The sequence below is a fragment of the Sinocyclocheilus rhinocerous genome, unplaced genomic scaffold (assembly GCF_001515625.1).
Source record: "Sinocyclocheilus rhinocerous isolate Xijiao unplaced genomic scaffold, SAMN03320098_v1.1 scaffold3063, whole genome shotgun sequence".
NCBI lineage: Eukaryota > Metazoa > Chordata > Actinopteri > Cypriniformes > Cyprinidae > Sinocyclocheilus > Sinocyclocheilus rhinocerous.
This window is the reverse complement of record NW_015640469.1, coordinates 234,452-255,892: the sequence shown is the minus strand read 5'-3', so window position 1 is coordinate 255,892 and position 21,441 is coordinate 234,452. Positions and strand designations below refer to the sequence as shown.

At 39.7% G+C, this 21,441-nt stretch overlaps 1 protein-coding gene across 1 annotated transcript in view; it reads right to left on the bottom strand.

Annotated features, from left to right (window-relative positions):
* The window catches only part of LOC107753177 (myocyte-specific enhancer factor 2C-like), a 69,465-nt gene that overhangs the window by 42,096 nt on the left and 5,928 nt on the right, over positions 1-21,441 (bottom strand). The window contains exon 2 of the mRNA XM_016569299.1: positions 4,421-4,611. Within this exon, the coding sequence (XP_016424785.1) occupies positions 4,421-4,474 (54 nt within the window). The 5' untranslated portion in view covers positions 4,475-4,611. The remainder of the gene's footprint in view (positions 1-4,420; positions 4,612-21,441) is intronic.

The following is a 21,441-nucleotide window of genomic DNA, read 5'->3' as shown; positions in this document are numbered from 1 at the left end:
TCCTCTATGCCCCACCTCTCTCAAACGCTTCGTTTTCTACAAAGCCCCCTCCTTTGACAAGCGCAGTCTGCTCTGATTGGCCAGCTGACCCAGTGCATTCTGATTGGCCGAACACCACAAGCACTCGTCGGAAATGTAACGCCCCTTACCATAATCGCGAGCTTCATCTTTCAAAATAAACGTAAAGACAGTAAATAATGTCATTAGTTTTACCATCAGTTCAAGCCCGAAAGGACAACAGAGTCGCGTGACAGACACAGTGATGAAGCTGGTATGCGTTTGCAGTACACAAGCCACGGTTAAGACAGCTGACTATAAGTTGCATCAACGATTTAACAGACTTTAATTGCAGTGTTCTTAATCTTTATAAGTTAGTAGTACTGTTCGGGTTTACAGTGTGGGGGCGTGTTAGAACGAGCCGTTTTAGGTAGGTGTGGCTGACTCTTAACTTTTATAAAGAATATCTCTTTGGATTTGAGACTTTAGTCTTTGCAACTTTACAGATCTTCTTTATGCACCAAGAGCTTGTAACACTCCGAAGAGAAAGGAAAACTTGAAATCGCATCATATGACCCCTTTAAAGTTGTTGACATACGGCTAACGATATGGTCATACTAGACAGTAAGCGTGCAAAATTATGACCAATTTTGGCAAAATTATACATTTCATGCTCAAGGGCTTCTGTGTTTATGAAGTAATGCATTACAAATAATTAGAAGAATTTAAAATGTTAACATATATTATCTACTCCACTATCCTGCAACATTGCAATCATGCAGATTAGAAGTTTTCTTTTGTAGTGAGCCAAGAGTTCAATCCCACATGGCAGACACATCTTAACATTCACAGAACAAAAGTAATTAAGTAGTATAAAAGGCTCAATTTCAACCATATTTAAGGAAACTGGTCAAAAGGAAATACATGTCATTGTTGCTTTCTTTGCCCTCCCTTTCCTCTTTTCTATCCCAAGACCTGGAAATCTGTGGCATTGACTCTCATCAGGTATCCTTCCTGTATCAATCTCTGATCTTGAAGTCTGGTTAAGGGGGAGTGAGGAAAAAAAAAGAGAGGGAGAGAAGGATAGGAGAACAGCGATAACGCCAAGACAGGATGCTCTCTGTGCAATCCGATAGCCTCGCCAAAAACATCCTGACCTCAGCCCCCTCCTCCTTTTCTCCGTTTCTTTCCTCCTTTCCTTTTATTTTCGCTTATGATTAGAAACTCAGTGTCTTTGAGCATTGAAAGTTGAAAATAGTGCAAAAAAGCGGTGTAGAAAACGAAAATTCTGTCATTATAGACTCACTATATTTTCTGTGGATGAGGAAAAAAAAAAGAAAAATCTATATAATGAAAGTTAATAGTCACTGCGTGTGCCAAGCTCCCCCCTAAATAAAATAAAATAAAATAAAATAAAATAAAATAAATTTGTGTGAGGAAAAGATTCAAATATAAGGCATTATCTTATTTTATTTTCTTCCCCTCAGCCATAACTCTCAAATCAAATATATTTTAGACAATAATGAGATCAAATATCACTTCTCAGAAGTCCTCTGGCTACTTTTATGGTATGTTTTATGCTTTTTGTTATTTTTAGAGCTTGACATATATGAATTGTCATTCTATGGAAAGAGCTGCATGAAGTCTCTTGAAAAATGTGTGTTAAGCATAAAAAAAATTATTTGAATTCAGTGAATAATGACAAAAATGTCTTTTCTGGATGAACTATTCCTTTATGCAAACATAAACTCACCAATAAGACACATAGACATTTTTCATAAACACAAACCTTTGAAATTCATACAGAAGCAAATTCAATATGATGCCTCGTTAACCTCAAAACTTGTTGGTTTTTCAAAATAAATAGAAACCGAGAACAGAGAAGTTTCTGGTTTGAGAAGTACCTTGACTCATTCTTTCAGCGTTTGGTATGAGAGCCCACATGCATGTGAGCCTCTGGTTTCCTCAAGGGGGAGAACTTACTCAACCTACAAGTACTGAATGACTAATGTCACTGTGCCCCCTCCGTCTGCTCCGGCTGACACGCCCATTACTTTCCTCACCCGCTTTTTTCTCTCTTTCTCCTCCACTTCTCCTCGGGCCCTCACACTATCTTCAATAATTGATCAACCCACCCAAAGTCCAGACAGCAGCCATTAACTGCAGCAGCATGGCCTCACTCAGTCATATCAACTGTTAGCCAAGTCCTTTTCCCAAAATCACATCTTTTTTTTTTTTTTTCTCCAGACCAGACTGAGGAACTACAAATGTCTGTTTCTATGACAAAGTGTCATCCTGTGAAAGGATGTGAGGACTCTGGTTGACTGTTCAGATACAGAAGACAAAGAGAAAAACCTCAAACTAGTCAAGGTTACTTTCTGTCAAACTGCTTTCCAGGTTTTCTACTTTTTTTTTTTTACATAAGAGGACAAATGTAAATGTCAAACATAAAGAACATTTATTGATCTTGCAGTAGAACAAGCGTCTATGTAACTGGCACCAATACGATCAATACAACTACAGTATCTGTTATGCATAATATCTGCCTGCTTTTATGTGTTCCTGACTTGATTCTGTTTCACGGCCAGAGAAATGGAGATGCAAATGTTTTTCTAGTTAAATAAAATAAAATAAAATAAAATAAAATAAAATAAATTTGTGTGAGGAAAAGATTCAAATATAAGGCATTATCTTATTTTATTTTCTTCCCCTCAGCCATAACTCTCAAATCAAATATATTTTAGACAATAATGAGATCAAATATCACTTCTCAGAAGTCCTCTGGCTACTTTTATGGTATGTTTTATGCTTTTTGTTATTTTTAGAGCTTGACATATATGAATTGTCATTCTATGGAAAGAGCTGCATGAAGTCTCTTGAAAAATGTGTGTTAAGCATAAAAAAAATTATTTGAATTCAGTGAATAATGACAAAAATGTCTTTTCTGGATGAACTATTCCTTTATGCAAACATAAACTCACCAATAAGACACATAGACATTTTTCATAAACACAAACCTTTGAAATTCATACAGAAGCAAATTCAATATGATGCCTCGTTAACCTCAAAACTTGTTGGTTTTTCAAAATAAATAGAAACCGAGAACAGAGAAGTTTCTGGTTTGAGAAGTACCTTGACTCATTCTTTCAGCGTTTGGTATGAGAGCCCACATGCATGTGAGCCTCTGGTTTCCTCAAGGGGGAGAACTTACTCAACCTACAAGTACTGAATGACTAATGTCACTGTGCCCCCTCCGTCTGCTCCGGCTGACACGCCCATTACTTTCCTCACCCGCTTTTTTCTCTCTTTCTCCTCCACTTCTCCTCGGGCCCTCACACTATCTTCAATAATTGATCAACCCACCCAAAGTCCAGACAGCAGCCATTAACTGCAGCAGCATGGCCTCCCTCAGTCATATCAACTGTTAGCCAAGTCCTTTTCCCAAAATCCCATCTTTTTTTTTTTTTTTTCTCCAGACCAGACTGAGGAACTACAAATGTCTGTTTCTATGACAAAGTGTCATCCTGTGAAAGGATGTGAGGACTCTGGTTGACTGTTCAGATACAGAAGACAAAGAGAAAAACCTCAAACTAGTCAAGGTTACTTTCTGTCAAACTGCTTTCCAGGTTTTCTACTTTTTTTTTTTTACATAAGAGGACAAATGTAAATGTCAAACATAAAGAACATTTATTGATCTTGCAGTAGAACAAGCGTCTATGTAACTGGCACCAATACGATCAATACAACTACAGTATCTGTTATGCATAATATCTGCCTGCTTTTATGTGTTCCTGACTTGATTCTGTTTCACGGCCAGAGAAATGGAGATGCAAATGTTTTTCTAGTTGTTCAAATTTGAATGCATTAACAGATTTTAAGATTTTAATGCCTAAACTAGGCAAAGCTGGTTTGCTGTAGTTCTTATCTTGTCTGGTTTTGGGCACTTGTCTGCTGGTTAGCAAGCTTAGGAAGATTAAGAGACCTGCAAAATCTGGTTTAAGCAGTTATTTTCTGAGCAGAGATGACTAATAAAAAGATTATTTAATTGAATTACACGTTATATTATTATGAACGCAACTAAAGCTACAAATGATGAACAGGATCTCAGAGATCTGAGAGCCAAGTTGAAGAGGAAAACTACTAGCTAAGGCAGGAAGGCCCCTCGAGGGCCATCTTCTACCTCTTTGTTGACTCCACCTAAAGCCAACATTGCCATCTCTGGGTGTTTGTGTTCTCCACCCACTCTGCCCCTGCTAAAGTAATATTCCACAGCCATAAGCGAGAGGTGGCGGCATGTGAGGACACCAACAATTAGCATGCGCACACCACCTACTTGGTCTATTTTAGTTTGAAATAACCCATCAAACTTCTGTGAAGGAAGCTGTCTAGAGGTGGTTTTTGGCTCCTGGTCAGTGTGACTCACCTGTCTGTTGCGCTCATCCATAATCCGTGTGATCTGAATCTTTTTCCTCCCCATTGTCCCCGTCTTTTCGTCTCTCTCTTTCTCCAATGAACTTTATACTTTTGTCCCTCTGTTTTTGCTTGCTTTTTCTTCAAACCAGGCTTTCTTCTCTTGACTTCCTCCACTCAATTCAAAGATTCCAGTAGCTGTACCTGCGAAAGGCAGAGAGAGAAAGGCATTAAGTCAGATGAAAAATGGCAAAACCGCAGCTTTAAAAAACAGGGAAAGGCAGAGTCTGAGCCACATGGGACAGCAAATAAAGACAAAAGAATCTGCAGACGATCCGAGGCAGCGCTGTTTTCTGCCATCAATATCATGCAAATCAGATTCTCGCGCTTCAGCTGCGACTATGAGGGTAGACAGCACTGTCATGCTCTCTCTACAGTCACAGAGAATTTGACAGTGTTTTGGAACTGCCACTAACTTAACAGCTCTAATCATTTGCAGTGTAACGTTTACTGTTGCCTGAACGACAAGCTGCGCCACTTTCCTAAACAACGCTGGTGTAACATTTCACAGAATTGTCACTAGCGTCTGAACGAACACATTGGAATTTCCCTTTTAGCTGAACATTTATGTGAACTCAACAAACTGGCTGAGCTACGGTGCACCAAAATATGATACTTTACTCTCCATAAGAACTGAAAAAGAACCTGAATGGAAACATAGGCCATCCTGATTTAGCCCTCGTCAAACCCGCTCTAGAATATGATCCCGTTGTCACGTCACGGTTTTGCTCAGCTCTCCGTCTCTCAGGGAAAAAGGTGTGCAGGGCCTTTATCGGGCCCTCCTGCTGAGCTCTTTCTGCTTTTGAAAGGCTGCCCTCACCTGAGAAGCTAACCCAGGCTTTCTATAAAGTGCTCACAGCTCAGATCCACACAGTGCGAGAGCTTGCGATCACAGAACACACGTGTGCATGTGCCGGTGTTTGTGTGCATGTGCGCACCTCTTTGGTGCTGTAAAGTAGGCCAATCCGATTCATCTCTGGGAGGAGTGGCAGAAGTGTTGTTGTGTTTTATTCTGACAGTAGAGGTGATAACATCCCTCGTTATGCAAATGAGTGTCCCATTATTTAAGCTCGCTGTAATGCAGTAAATCTGTCAGTGGTGTCACGTTAAAAGCCCTCCATTGCGTTCTCTTTATTCTTCGGCTCTTTTTCTTCTTTCTGAACCAGATTTCACCTGCCAGAGCGAGCGAGGAACATTGATGTAGATACACCTAAAGCATACGCTGCGCTTCTGACGTCTATCCGTGCTGCCATGCTGCTCTCATTTATTAATAATCAAGTGTTTATGGGTGGAGTAGGGGTTTTAAAGTGTTCCAGAGACTTTTCCATGTCAGTTGAGTTTAAACCACAAGCAAACTCTAATTTCATTGGCTCAGATCCATGTTCATTTCATACAGTGTGGCTAATTTCCCAAATTCCACACATATTTGCTGGATTCCTTTGGTGTTGTTGAAATAGAGTTGTTAAATATATAGTTTCTTTGCTACAAATGCTGATATTGAAATAATGTATTTTTTCCCCACTGTCTCTAATAATAACGGAGAATAAGACTCTATTAGCATACAAACAACAGCGCTCTGTACTTCACCAAGAGCTGGACTGTTAGCAAGCACGTCTTAGCGTGTAAGTGGTGAAATCTGAAGTGGCTTGATGATTGTTTAGAGTGCCCTTTTAGCTGAACATTTGTGTGAATGCAACAAAACTGTGACTGATGATGAGATGAGGCTTTACCATCCATAAGAGCTGAAGAAGAACCTGAATGGAAACGTGGGCCATCCTAATTTAACCCGCTCTAGAATATGATCCCGTTGTCACGTCACGGTTTTGCTCAGCTCTCCGTCTCTCAGGGAAAAAGGTGTGCAGGGCCTTTATCGGGCCCTCCTGCTGAGCTCTTTCTGCTTTTGAAAGGCTGCCCTCACCTGAGAAGCTAACCCAGGCTTTCTATAAAGTGCTCACAGCTCAGATCCACACAGTGCGAGAGCTTGCGATCACAGAACACACGTGTGCATGTGCCGGTGTTTGTGTGCATGTGCGCACCTCTTTGGTGCTGTAAAGTAGGCCAATCCGATTCATCTCTGGGAGGAGTGGCAGAAGTGTTGTTGTGTTTTATTCTGACAGTAGAGGTGATAACATCCCTCGTTATGCAAATGAGTGTCCCATTATTTAAGCTCGCTGTAATGCAGTAAATCTGTCAGTGGTGTCACGTTAAAAGCCCTCCATTGCGTTCTCTTTATTCTTCGGCTCTTTTTCTTCTTTCTGAACCAGATTTCACCTGCCAGAGCGAGCGAGGAACATTGATGTAGATACACCTAAAGCATACGCTGCGCTTCTGACGTCTATCCGTGCTGCCATGCTGCTCTCATTTATTAATAATCAAGTGTTTATGGGTGGAGTAGGGGTTTTAAAGTGTTCCAGAGACTTTTCCATGTCAGTTGAGTTTAAACCACAAGCAAACTCTAATTTCATTGGCTCAGATCCATGTTCATTTCATACAGTGTGGCTAATTTCCCAAATTCCACACATATTTGCTGGATTCCTTTGGTGTTGTTGAAATAGAGTTGTTAAATATATAGTTTCTTTGCTACAAATGCTGATATTGAAATAATGTATTTTTTCCCCACTGTCTCTAATAATAACGGAGAATAAGACTCTATTAGCATACAAACAACAGCGCTCTGTACTTCACCAAGAGCTGGACTGTTAGCAAGCACGTCTTAGCGTGTAAGTGGTGAAATCTGAAGTGGCTTGATGATTGTTTAGAGGACCACTGTAAAAGACATAAAACAAGGAGCAAAACAACTCAACTACAAGCTGGTGATAACGACTGGGTGCCTGTGTAAATATTTACCCAGCAGACGTGGCATCACGGAGTGTGGTTTCACTGCTCATATTTGAAAGCTGATTAAGTAGTTAACTCAATCAAAACAGGGTCTGTGGCTGCAACTCAAAGAGTAGCTTCCTCATTGATAACGACAGGTCTGTAATTCCTAAATCAACCATGCCAGAGTCTCAACATGGACCTGCTGTACCTTACGTATTAATTTTAAATGCCTTTTAATGGGCTTCACCTGGACACTGACTCGTGTTTACAGTGGCACCAAAAACCGAAATGAATGATAGTTTGAATGTTATTGTATTAGATAACAAAATATTAAACCTGTAGACATGTAAAGGAAACCTGCACTGACTTTTTTACTGATTTATTTATGCAATAACCTCACATTACCTGTGGACATGTTACTATAATGATAGATTTATTTATTTGTTTATTTATTTAAAAAATGTAAATTAATGTGTTGGTTTGATATTTTATCTAAAGCATATAAAGATATCCTTTCAGGCACCAGGTAACCTTCCCCCACCCATAAGCACTGGGACAACCTGATTCAACCTCAGCACAATCTCTCACTCTCCGTTCACCCTGTACACCCTGGCCACCCCACCTCCCCCATCTCTCTCTTTCCGTCATCCCCTCCTTCACATGTACACATGCTCACACTCATCTGCTTTCAGATTACCACAGATGAGCACAATCCAATTTACACCAGTAAAGCCGAACTACAGCGCAGACAAGCTGTGGTTGATCAGCAGCCAGAGGCGCTTTAGATATAAAAACGGTCCGGTCACCGCCACACAAGCACTCATATGCAATATCAGACTAAATGATTTCTTGATGCACAAGTGTGACTGACCCCTGCCGAAAACATGGGAACAAAGACTATGTGTGTGTTTGAGATCAAATGTGTGTGAGAGGGTTTTAGTCTTTAGTATGTGCAATTATGCCAGATAGAGAGAAAGAGTGAGGCGGAGAGGGACTACTAACAGGCTTTCTCTGCCATGATAAGCCAATTCACTAATCCATAGCCAAAGCATATGGGGAGGGTGAGAGAGAGAGAGAGAGAGAGAGAGAGAGACGAGGGCTAGAAAGATCCCTCCTTCCAAAGTGAACCTCAGGACAAGCTTGGCTTAGTGTGACAGACAGAAGAAAGCCTGGAAGAGAGGTCACCACCAAAGGGCTGAAGGGTCACAGAGGGATGCTACAGGACAGAGAGGGAAAGATAAGACAAGTTAACCCACAACCTTTCTCATTTGATATATTGGGCTCAAAGCAAGAGTATAAAGAGCAAATCAGAGCGAAAAGAGAAAACCAAAGGAAAACGAGAGAGATGTGAGCAGGTCTCTCTTGAGGAAAAGGAGGAGAAGCTGGCTTCCACCCTCCCATCTGTTAACCATGCCTCTCTTCCTCTGCCACAGAGCACAAGGGTGGTGGGGGAATGAGGAGAAATCGTGGGGGAAAAGGAGAGAGAGGTGGGGGTGCCGGCACTGGGATGTAATGAGGTGCTGTGTGTTTTTCTCTCTTTCGCTCTGTCTCTCTCTCCCTTTAAGAAATGGAACTGTGAGTGCAATGAGTATGTTCATAAACAAGCACAATTCTGGGTCGGCTCGGTCCCTAGTGTTCCACCGGAAAATAAAAAAATATATATTTCGCACGCGATTGTATTGTCAAAGTCCTAATAAAGTGAATATGACTTCTTCTCCGTGCTCAGCGATATAATTTTGTTAGAGGAACAAAGAAACAAAGCCATTTTATATTTCTCTAAGGGGTCTCGTGTTGAGAATGAAAAATGATTAAGATGCAAATACCATGAATTATATTTGTAAAAAAGTACAGAGACTGTATTTGATAATGAAACATTTGTTTTGATGAGATATACAACTCCGGCAGGTTTCACTTTTATTGAGATCTGGCGCGATCTGTATGGAACAGTGCAGTGGTGCTTGACTCCCACCACATTAAAGTCATCTGTACGTTATTATTACAATCAGACAGGAGCTGATCTTTTGAGAAATTTACCTCAGCACAATGTTGCCACCCTTCGTAAACTCTCTCGTTTCCACTTTCCCTCTTTTCTTTTCTTTGCAGCACATCTGCAAGACATTTGCTACTAGCGTGTGCTTGAAAAAAAAGGGCAGTATCCTCTATCCTCGTGGGGAAATGTGGTCGCGAAGATTTGAAATAACATATAACGGGGCAGAAAGTAAACCTTTTAGGAGGTGCATGATACATTAAATAAACCCTCACTCTTTTAAAATAAACTTTGTTTCCTTGAAGAGGCCAAAAAACAATTTTTAATATGTCTTCCGAGCAATTCCAATACAAAGGCACGCTTTTGAAATTTTTATGTTGTAATCCTCAAAACTATATGTGACCCTGGACCACAAATTAACAAACCATACATCAATGGAAAGCGTATTTATTCTGCTTTCAGACGATGTATAAATCTCAATTTCAAAAAATGTACCCCTATGACTGGTTTTGTGGTCCATGGTCACATATAAGTACTGTTATTTACACCCAAGGTTTTTTCTTTAACACACATATTTATGGAGGTGCGGTTGTTTGGTTTGTGCTTGACGAGGGGCAGGGAGCCCATAGCGAGAGAGTTAACGGTCTATTGTCTGTTTAAAGTCATTATGGGCAGTGCTTCTTAAGTGTGGCAGCATCTGCCTGAGGGACAAAGCTGACGAGTGCCCATAAATCTTAGCTGTGGAAAAGACACAGGATGGGTGACCTGAACCTGAGATCAGGATCAGTGTGGGAGGGACCCTGGCCATGAAGATCTTAATGAGTGCCAGTAAAAATGGTTGGCATACAGCATGCATTTTTACTGCGCATGTGGATTTAAAAATTTGAATGAATAAAAGTGGTCAGAAATAAAAGGTACAGACTTTTCTCAGCTACCACTATAAATAAGTCTCAACAGTAAGGACAATGAAAATTTTACATTTGATGCATCATATGTAAAAAAAATAAAAATAAATAACCTAATAAATTAATAAAAAAATAAATACTCATTTCTAGTTTACTGCAAGTTTTTGTTAACAAATGTTGTGAATATTCTTTATGTAATACATAATTTTTGTGACGAAAATAAAACATTTAAAGGAATTGTTCAATTGTATGATAATTATTTCTAGTAAATAAAAATACAAATCAAAAAGTTATTCTTCTGTGGACCAAAAGGAAAAAAAAAATATTATGTTGAGTCCTCATATGATGCAAATCATATGGTTTATTGCTTAACCAGTTTACATTTGAAATAGTTGGATGTTTAGTGCAGAAAAGCAGTTATAGTTATGCAACACATTTGATTTGGATTCCCCCTGATTTCCACCGAATGTATTTTGAATGCAATCAAAACCCATTAAAAGTTACTGTAAGACACACAGTCTCATTTCAGTAAGAGAGCATCAGTGTCTATCTGGGTTCCTCCATGGTCATCTATACCCCCTAGACCCCCCACTGTATGACTGGATAGAGACAGGAAACATACACGCATACACACAGAATGGTGGAAGGATATGACATCAGCAGCCACAGACAATCAAAGGTGTAAAGGTGCTTCCTTTCCTAAACTGTTCCAGCGTACACAAAATGGGAACCAAAACTCCTGTGCTTCCTTCTCCAGGCCAGAAAAGAAGAAAAAAGAAGAGAAGAATAGAGAGAAAAAGAGCTGAGGGCTTGAGCCACAGCTGACTGTAAACAAATGGCCTTCACTGATGCAAGATCTGACAAAAAGGTCTTGTGGTTTTTACTTTTTAAGCACTTAAAGCCAAAACTTTAATAACAAAGCTTTACCAACATACTCACAGCAGAATGGTCAAAAAATCATGGCATCCACAGCATTAGATTTCATCACACAAAACAACCTCATTCTGAGATAGTAAAACTGATTTCACAGACCATCTTACTTTGCAAACCATTCAAGTAATTTGCTTCTTCTTAAATTCATTTCAACCCAGACGGAAAAAAGCAGAGATGAAGAGAGACATTTTCTAAAAGGTGAGGTTTTATTAGCAAAAGTGTACAATTATAAATGAACTGCTTTTCTGTTTTTGCAATGATTAGTGAATAGCTCTTTTCAGGTTCTTTGCTAGATTAGGGCATTGGGTGGAGGGATTTATTTATGTGATACAGGGCGCTCTTTCAGGACTCTGCTGCAATACCTTCCCTCTGTCTCAACAGGAATCAACAGCTAATTACTTAAATAGTTCTACATGTATCTTAAAATAACACGACTGCCTCTATGACTTCCCCAAAGATCACCTCTCTTTGTCAAAACAGCTATGAATCTTGGCACAGAATCATGTACGACTAAAATATGACATGCTCTTGTCAGGTATGTGAGTTTACACTGCAAGCAGCGTTGTTTGGTACAAATCCAGTTTCAAATCACCATAACAATAACATAAAAGTCATTTGTTGAACTCATAAACACATTTCATTACACCAAATACACAAAATAATGTTCTTTTTAGCAACATCATATGACCCCTTTAAATAAAAATTTATTTAGAGATAATTAAATTAAATTAAATTAAATTAAATTAAATTAATTAAAACAATTCCAATTTGGCAACTCTTCAGCTCACATCACTCCCATCGCTGTTGGTAGTGTCTACTTGTTGCATACTTCAGAATCTCAGCTGATAAAGTATGTCACCTGCATATTATTTTCTTTTTGTGTCATGAATAGAGTTTTTGTCTCCTACTAATTTGATGAATTGCTTTCTGAACACTTTGTAAAAGGGAAATATGGAGATTTGGTGCAAGGTCTGATGAAAAAGCGCCGTAGTGTTGGTCTTTCATATGGTGGCACCTGACCTAGCGCAACAGTGGAAAATAGAATGAAAGGGTGTGAACAGCAGTTGCATCCTTCATGAAGTCAGTAAACAGAGAAGTGCGGCCCGCTAAAGCCAGAACCGGGGAAGGTGAGAGCTGTCTTTCAATTAGCGATTGGTTACTGGCCCAAGGAAAGCATGGCACAACATACTGTGTCAACTCTAACTGAAAGAAGTGTGCTGAAGCCAGCTGCTCAGCTGACAGACACATACTGAGTGAATGGTGTACTGACTGATCACTGTCCTGTCCTGTTCTGGCTGGCCAGCTGTTAGTAAAGAAGTAAGGCAAAAATTACAGCTCTAACAGTGGCTTGGTCTTGGTCAACAGGGCGATGGCCCTGCGGTGGACACGAAATAGAGATTACGTGGGTTGCTTTGGGTGGTTTCATCGGTCATTATGCTGAAGACATTACCTCAAGGAATCTCTCAGACTTCTGGGTGAGTTCTTAGTATAGTCGAACAGAGTTAAAGAAAGAAAGGAGAACTGAAATAACGTCAAACTACGTTAGCACGTTAAAAAAAAAAAAGCATGTTAAAAAAAAAAAAAACAGAAAGAGAAAGACTTGTTTGCATGACAGACATTTAATTTAATTAACAATGACTATGACTACTTTCACACCTTCATTGTTTGAGAAAAACAATCGTATTTACTAACAGATTTGACTTTCATATTGTTCTGTTCATACATCATCTTACAGAAATGGATCAAACAAGTAAGGAATTAATAAGCAGATGCCAAATATGGCGACTTACGCAGCATAGAGTTACAACTGATAGCCATATGACATTATAAAAAAAAAAAAACTCACAGTGGCTCTCACATTGTATTGCATGACAGACAACTAGTTGGTTAGCTCAGGTTCAGCTGAAATCACTTTTCAAATTCTGAAAATGTAAATGAGCCACATCATTTATAGAAAGCAGTTTTCACTTTCATTCAAAGCTGAATTGTGTATGAACAGGCATGTTTATGCTAAAACCGTAATGACAAAAGTAGTTTACTGCTGTGAAGCATTGCATAGTTTATCAGATTTGGAAAACTAGCGTAGACACAGCAACCACTACTCAGCTGTACACTTCTAGAGTCAAATCAGGAAACAGAATTAGGTGTTTATTAAATCCACAGAAAACTAAATCAAATAAAAAATAAATAAATAAATACTAAACTAAACTTGTCACTGTCAACAGACAAGGCCTAATATCCTCACCCAAAAGGATTACTGACAGAGAACGACACTGTTGTGCGACATTAGCCATGTTGTTGGGGGTGATAGTTAGGAGAGAAGACAAAGTCATGAGACCTCCCCACAACACCAGACAGCATGCTCGGATGATCCTCTGATTATTTCATCGCACATTTTTTTATCCCCTCTTCTCCCTTTGTACCACAGCATTCTAATCAGACTAATTAAAAGCTTTGTTCATTTGGAAATCTCCGATGACAATTTGTTTCACTCTACCCTACAGCGGTCCTGTGAAAAGAGAATTAAATTTGATCTTCTGACAGCAATTATTAAACGCTCCCTCCTGGCTTCAATTAAGCCCAGAGGCGAACGTGGCTCACCAGGCAAGAGCGAGGGCCAAGATACTTCCTTTGCCACTTTATCATCGGTCCCTTTCTTTCTTTTCTTTTCTTTGGATTTTTTTTTTTTAATTCATGTACAGGATCTCACTGCAATGATTTAAAGATTGCTTATGGGAATATTTTTTTGGTTCCTTCTTGCAGCAGCTTTACAAGATGCTGTTTGAGGGGGGAGAAAGGGGGTAAGGTGGAAAAGGGAAGTTGAGCAACCTCTCCCATCAATCGGCAGTGATTGCATGAAAGTTCTTTTTATGAGTGATGTTTCAGTAATGATGGTGAAACAGTCGGCGAGCAGATATTTCTTTCATTTTCACTGTACTCATAAACAAGCAAAAAAAGGTTAAAGGTCAGAATGAAATTGCAATATCATCAAATGTGCCATCTCAAGTGTCATTTTCTTGTGTATTTATGTTAAACAGAGTGCTCTTTCAGGACTCTACAGAAATCAACATCTAATTACTTAAATTAGTGCTGGGCGGTATACCGGTTCATACCGTGTTTATTTTTGTTATGATATTAATTTTTAAAATACCGCAATACAATAGTATGTCGCTTAAACAACGTTCGGAACGCGACACTGTTTGAAAGGGGTCCCTTTTCACTGTTGCACTGTGGTGAGGGAACAGCTGTATGTGTTACTAAGCGTGAAAGTTCCGAAACTGAAGCTGTAGAACTAATAGAACGCGATGACACAGAAGAACTCATCCACAATATCCACATTGACCGCCACAAATATCCACCGCCCCCTTCCATCAGCTCCCGTGCCTCTCACACACAAGCGCGACTTTAGCACTAGATTTAGCTATTTTCAGACCCTTTTAGCGGTTTTTTTCCATAGAATATTCATACTGACAAACCAGGCGACATTTTTGGATAAACCTTAGCTATGGTTCAGTTGGGGGGTCGTGTTTAGTCACTATTTAGTGTGGTATTTTTTGACAATATTCACTCATCATGACAGTAAAATAGGGCATTCTAAGTCAATATACTGCAGTATTTCCTCTCTCAAACAGTAGAAAATATGGTTAACACCTGGTCATGCATGAAAAAAAAAATACCATCATGTACCGTGAAACCGGTATCATTTTGAAAAATAAAGTGATATAAATTTTTGGTCATACCACCCAGCACTAACTTAAATGGTTCTACATGTACCATAAAATAACACGCCTGCCTCTATGAATTCCCCAAAGTTCACCTCTCTTTGTCAAAACAGCTAAAAGTCTTGTCAGGTTTGTGAGTTTACACATGCAAGCAGCATTATTTGGTTTGAATCCAGTTTCAAATCACAGGCACCATTTTCTACAACTTTAAGTCATCTGTTGAGCTCTCTCTATATTGAGCTCTATATATCTCTATATTCATTTCCAGTAATAAAATATTCAATCTCGAAGACTATAGCTACTCAAAATTCATATGTTATTGAATATTTAATATAATAGCACGTACTGAATTTAATGAAGCACTTTAATAACAGTAATGCGTACCAAAATACTTTCTGTACAGATAGATGTATGTCATGCATCCGCAATTTTGGCATTGACCTTTGCCCTGCACATCCTTTGACCTATGATGTACTAACAGAAATTGTGAAAATAATTTACTCAGTATTGTTTAAACAAGTACAAGTGCAAGAACTTTTTCAGTAGCTTTTTTCTATTATTATTATTATTATTATTTTTAAATGAAATGAAATAAAACTATATTAAATCATTTAAATTTAAATCATTTGAATTGCGCAGCTCAGCTCTCATCAGGATAAATTAAGTATTCTGCAATATGCAGACATCTCAGTGTCTCTGAGAAAGTCAACCAAGCAAATACACGCTTCTGAATGATCGGTTACCTGCTCTGTAAGCAAATGACATAACTCTGTCATTTTGAAACCTTGCCTCTGCGGTTCTCAAAGCAATATGTCCAAATGACTGTTCGCTGTGCTTACACTGACCAGAGAAATGAATCGATAGCTGCTCTAACATCACACATGCCATTTCTGACCCCCCTTGAGGTGACCTGAAGACATCTAAACTGATCAAAAAACACATTTAGATCTGTCAGGGAGAACATAATTTGAAGCTGAAACCCATTCAGCAAGCATGTCCTTCAAAATGTTGACCTGAGTCTTTTTTCCCCCACATTTCTCTCTCTCTCATCGGTCCCAAAGCTCTGCGAGGAAACCGAGTAACCCAGATCGGGAGGAAGAGAGTGCGGAAGAGGAGATGAAGATTACGTGAGCACAGACACTATCTTAAATCTCCTGCTGCAAAATGTTATGCCATTATTCCGCCCTTCCCCACCTTGATTTTCGAGTGACGTCACAGTTCGGTTTAAGTCAATCCCCTTGATTGTTGAAAGAATTTCTACACTGTTGACATTGCGGATCATTAAACTGTGATTGTTGCAGTTAGCGTTTGTCTAAACATGAGTTCCAAAATGACTGGGTGACGCCTATCTCTCGTTCCTCCTCCTAACGGTTCCTTCTTGACTAACTCCTTCTATTTCTTGGCCTCACTTCCTTTTATGCAGGACTAGGGATGTCGAGTAAATCGGCTAGTTGGATGGTTGCATGAATGACTAGTCGGCTTAAGAAAGCTTGTGTAATTAGGCTGGTCTCGGGTGCACCGAACCTCCATCAGTCACACATTTCTTAGGGGCCTTTACATAAGATGTGTTCAAAAACCGCTTGACGCGCACTGGGGTTTTGAGACACGTTTTTAAAAGTAGAGCTATTTTTAACTTGACATGTCATCTAAAAAAAATCCAATGCTCATGGCGGGACGCTTAAAAACAGCTCTAGACGTGACTCAACGTCATAGGACGCCCATCTGAACATGTATGACTGTAGCAACAGGGCTCTAAAGGAAATTAATTTTAGATTATTTTAAGAGGTCTTTACTGTGCAAATTGTGTAACTGTGAAATATAGCACCAACCAATTAAGATGCGTTAAGGGACGATGGAGGGGAGGGGAGGGAGAGAGAAGGGTAGACGGGGCATAGCAGTGAAAAGATAGCATTTGATTAAAGAGTCAGTGCAGCTGTGGTGAATCAAAACGGCCCGAACTTTCAAAGAAAAACCTCAAACATGGACAGGAGGTTTAGAGCGTGGAGCTAGTATGATCAGATAAAGCGCTGCTGGTTAACCCTTGAGAAGGAAAAAAGAACGGAAGAAAAGTGAGTGTAAATATGAGATTTTCATGACTTCTACTAGTAGTACGCACACACATGCTGACTGGCCTGACTTTGTTACAAGCCTCTGGATTACGCAGTACCAAACTCCTCCCAATTTGTCCTGTCAGTAAGATATTTATTTCACTCTAATATATATATATATATATATATATATGTATATGTGCAAAGTTTCCTTTTAAGGGTAACTATTTCCTTTTTCCGAGTTTCAGCCTCGTAGTGACATTCAAGATGTCCTGCCATGCATCACTGCAATTAATCTCAGTCTCTCCCCTGTGTGTGCAAAAAATTTTTTCCACAACTTGTACCTTTTTTTCATTCTTCTTTTAAATCCTCCATAGAGGAGTATCCATGTGTAGTGTGTGATGTGTGCGCGTGTATTTCACTATTTGTTTATTTATTTATTTTCTCAGGCTTTACCTTGTTGTTCAGTAGCATGTCAGGGTTGCACACATTTGCATAGCTTCCTTTACTGTGTTTCTTGTGTCTTGCAGCTGTGACGGGCCTGTTTTTTATATGTGATCAGAAAGCAGTGACAGCGAAAGTTTTCCAATGCCGCACACTGGATTAAACTGCTTCACTTTTCTGCTTCACACTTTTCAGTCATCTCGATGAAGGAGAAAAAATATGCTAGTCAAATATAAAAAAAAGAAGAAAAATCTCTGCTCAGAGGAAGAATAAAAAATTGCGAGATACATATCGCGTGTTGTTTTTTCAGGCATTTATATAAAAAAATAATCACCCTTCTAATTGCTGTTATTCTGATGGTAATCACTCACTCTAGCTAAATAATGACTGCTTCTCGATTCGACTTGATAAGAGCGGAAAATAAAACAAATGAAAGCAAGTGCTTACAGCCGGTGTTGTATAAATCAGGTCTGTGTGTATTTTTTCCAGAGGCTTATCTACACCATCTCGTTTTAGGAGGGGGGTTTGGGAAAGTGCAGCCTGCAGAAGGTTGCGAAGGGAGGGAAGCTTTTTCTCAAGGCTCCAGCCACTCGGCAGCACAGGGATCGGCTCGGCGATCTCCCTCGGCTCCCGATCCAGCTGCAGCGTTCACATAACCCCAGCTGTCCCCCTCGGCTTATGATAGCACAACTCGTCTCTGCCTCCCTCCTTTGCGTTTGCACCCATGGACTTTTCCACTCCCTTCTGCACTGCTGGGCACACATCGGCCCTTTTCCTCCCTCGTACGTTGTTTTTCTTTTTCTGCGTTGTATGTTATTTCGCAGATTTCTATTCCCCCCAGCCCTGAGAAAAGTCTTATGGCTGTTTGACCCTGAGACGGGATGAGAATGCCCACCCCCTCCTCTGCCGAGCCTCCCTTTCCTCGTTCTGGCGCCGATGGTGGGGACTGTCTTTCTCCTGTCTTCACTTTCCTCCATCCTCCTATCCTATCCTTGACTCTCCCTGGGTCTGCTCCCAGCTCCGGCGGTAGGCAGAAGTTCCTGCTGCGCATTATCCCAAATAAACAACTCATTACACATGTAATTAACTGAGGGGTCTAGCCAAGCATCAGAAACTAATCCACACCAGCATTCCCAGTCCGATTCCGCTGGAGGGGAGCTTGGAGGAAAAAAAAAAAGTCGGCTGTGTTTAGGATTAGGAAGAAATGGAGTGAAAGTGAAAAAAATGTCAAATCAACTTCCCAAAAAAAAAAAAAACTTTTTTCTTGCCCTCTCTCTGTCATTCTCCATGAATTGTGCTTGGCTCTTCCTTGTTTTCTCGACCGTCTCAGAAGTGGGTCAGCGACGGACTGCCTAGCAGAACGTGGAAAAAAAGGTCTGTGCTCGCCTTGGTGAAAACAGTTGTAGACTTTTTACGAGCGGCCTGCTTATCCAATTAAACTGTCATAAACACATTAATACAAAGGCACATGCCCGTTCAGGGAGAGAGGGAAAGAGACTAACTGCCTCTTTATTAGCATGAGGTTTCTTCACCTGCGCGCTGAAGCTTGACAAGAGCAGTTCCTCTTTCTCGCGAAAGATGATGATGAATCTAATACGATTACACCTCCTATGTTAACAGGCCTGCAGAGTGTGGCACTTTTAATCTGACCCTGGAAACAATAACCTGAGGATAACAGCAACCATGTCAATGTAATGAAATTATGTCCATTGTGTGTCCTCTGCTCTGGTGGGACCAATCCAATGTTGTTGTAATAAACAACTGCAGTAATAAAATGAGTGTAAATGGTTGAGCATATATTTTAGAGATCAGTTTCTGTCATTTATAATGCATACACCGTATACACGTATAAGTAACACGCCACTTCTCCACTCAGAAAATCCTGCTGTCAAACTCTTTCCCTCAACAGCACTTTAACTTCAGACTCTATGGTTTACAGTAGTTCTAATCTAACTAAGGTGTCAGGCCTATGTTCAGGCCTCTCTGCGGTCTACAGGTGTTAACGTAGAGTCCAGAGGTCCAATACACAACCCCTCTAGAGAGACACCAGCAGGAAACTAGGGCGAGCTAGCAGGAATGTTTGCCGAGTCAAATTCAATCACACCACATCATTAATTCACAATCTTAACAGTTAGCAACAGGGCTGGGGACATCGTAATGTGCTAAGTGCAGAGCTCTTTACACTGAGGTTTGTTTTAATCAAATATACAGTAGGGTTCAAAAGTTTGGGCTCAGTGAGATTTTTAAATGTTTCTGAAGGAGTCTCTTACACTCAGCTGTGCCGCAATCATTTGATCAAAATACAGTAAAAACAAAAATACTGTGAAATATTATTACAATTTTAAATAAGTGTTCTAATGTATTTTACAATGTAATTTATTCCTGTGATGGCAAAGCTGAATTTTCAGCAGTGATTACTCTAGAAATCTTTTGTAACATTGTAAATGTCATTACTGTCACTTTTGATCAATTTAATGCATCATTGCTGAATAAAAGAAATTAAAATAAACCTTACTGACTTTTGAACGGTACTGTAGACATTTTAAAAGAAAATAAATAAACTGAACTTGAAGACCTATTTGCTTAGCAAAGTAACTTGAAATTTTCACTGAATTTTACACACACTAAAAGTAAAACAGTACACTATAAAATGTGGTAGTAAGCAATTTATCCTCAGGATAATTTATCTTAATGCATGTTATCTATTTAACACTTAAAAATGACTTGGTGCAATCTAGTGTAGTTAGGTTGATTAAGTCATATTAATAATATTTTTAATAATCATTCACATAAAACACTTTTTTAGGTTCCTGGCTATTTTTTTTAAAATTACAGTACATTGTATGTGGTACTTCTACAGGAGGTGGGAAAATACTTTAATTTTCATAAACAGCTCAAGTTTTGTAATGAAGAAATAAAATTAGCACTTCACTTCTAAAAATATTCCATGATGTGGACGTCGCCCTATTAGATTACACTCCATGCCTACGCACATTTTTTTCTCTCTTCTCTTCGCACACTACCTTCTCTTTGCCAACCGTGAAGACCATAAACCAAGCTCTGTCGCAAGCCTTATAGTCATATGACTATTTTCCATGTAATAAGTTCCTGTTAAAACCACACATATCAAAGTCTGTATAGGGAAATGCATGTTATTAAGAGAATACAATGTGAATATTGGGTGGTGGGGGGACAGCAGAGCCCGCCGGAGTCTCGGCAGGTATCTCCCTTCCTTTCCTCATCTATTTATAACCCGTGAGCCGCTCTGATCCAAAAATAAGACAGCGACCAATTTTAACCTGAACAATACTGCAGGCTCACAATCGTAGTCCCTGGCACACATATGCACACACAGGCAGACCAAAAAAAAAAGTAAATCTCATGGCTGAGCTATTTCTGGCGGGACGGGACATTTAGGAAGTGTGGGCCACGGGCCAGCGAGCAGTTTAATGACACGCCTGCATCACATGGACTCTTGTCACAGGAGCTCCCGCCATTGTCAGGGTTGAGCGCGGGCACGCACACACACACACACGCACAAGGTTATTTGTTTTTCCAGAGGGGCTGTAACAGAGCAGCTGCAGGTGAAAGGAGCCACCTCCGCACTTCACCATACAAAGCAGAGCACTCCACAGCCTGTCCTGCACTGGCCAGCAAACCCTGAAGTTTCAAATGAAGTGCTGCTCTTATTAATTATGTATACAAGTCGGTGCCGCACATTTCCTTTCCTTCTCTCTCTCTCTCTCTCTCTCTCTCTCTCTCACTCACTCTTTCTCTCTCCCTCTCTCTCTTTCATTCTCTTTTCCAGATGGAGCATCTGTAATACAATTAATGACATCATTGGCTGTACTTCGGAGTAACTACTGGAAGAAAAGTCATACATCAAAGTAAACAGTGTACTGAGGAGAAGGAAAAAAAACTTTAAGAAGTATGAGGAAAGAAACAAATACATTTATGTTATATGTATTTTCTTTCTTTTTTGTAATTTTTTAATCTAACAATAGAAAACTATGGAAGCCCGTTTCCGCCACTGAATAAAAAATAAAAGAGGTAATTGCGACACTTTTTATCTCACAATTCTGACTTTTTTTCTCAGAATTGCGTGATACAAACTC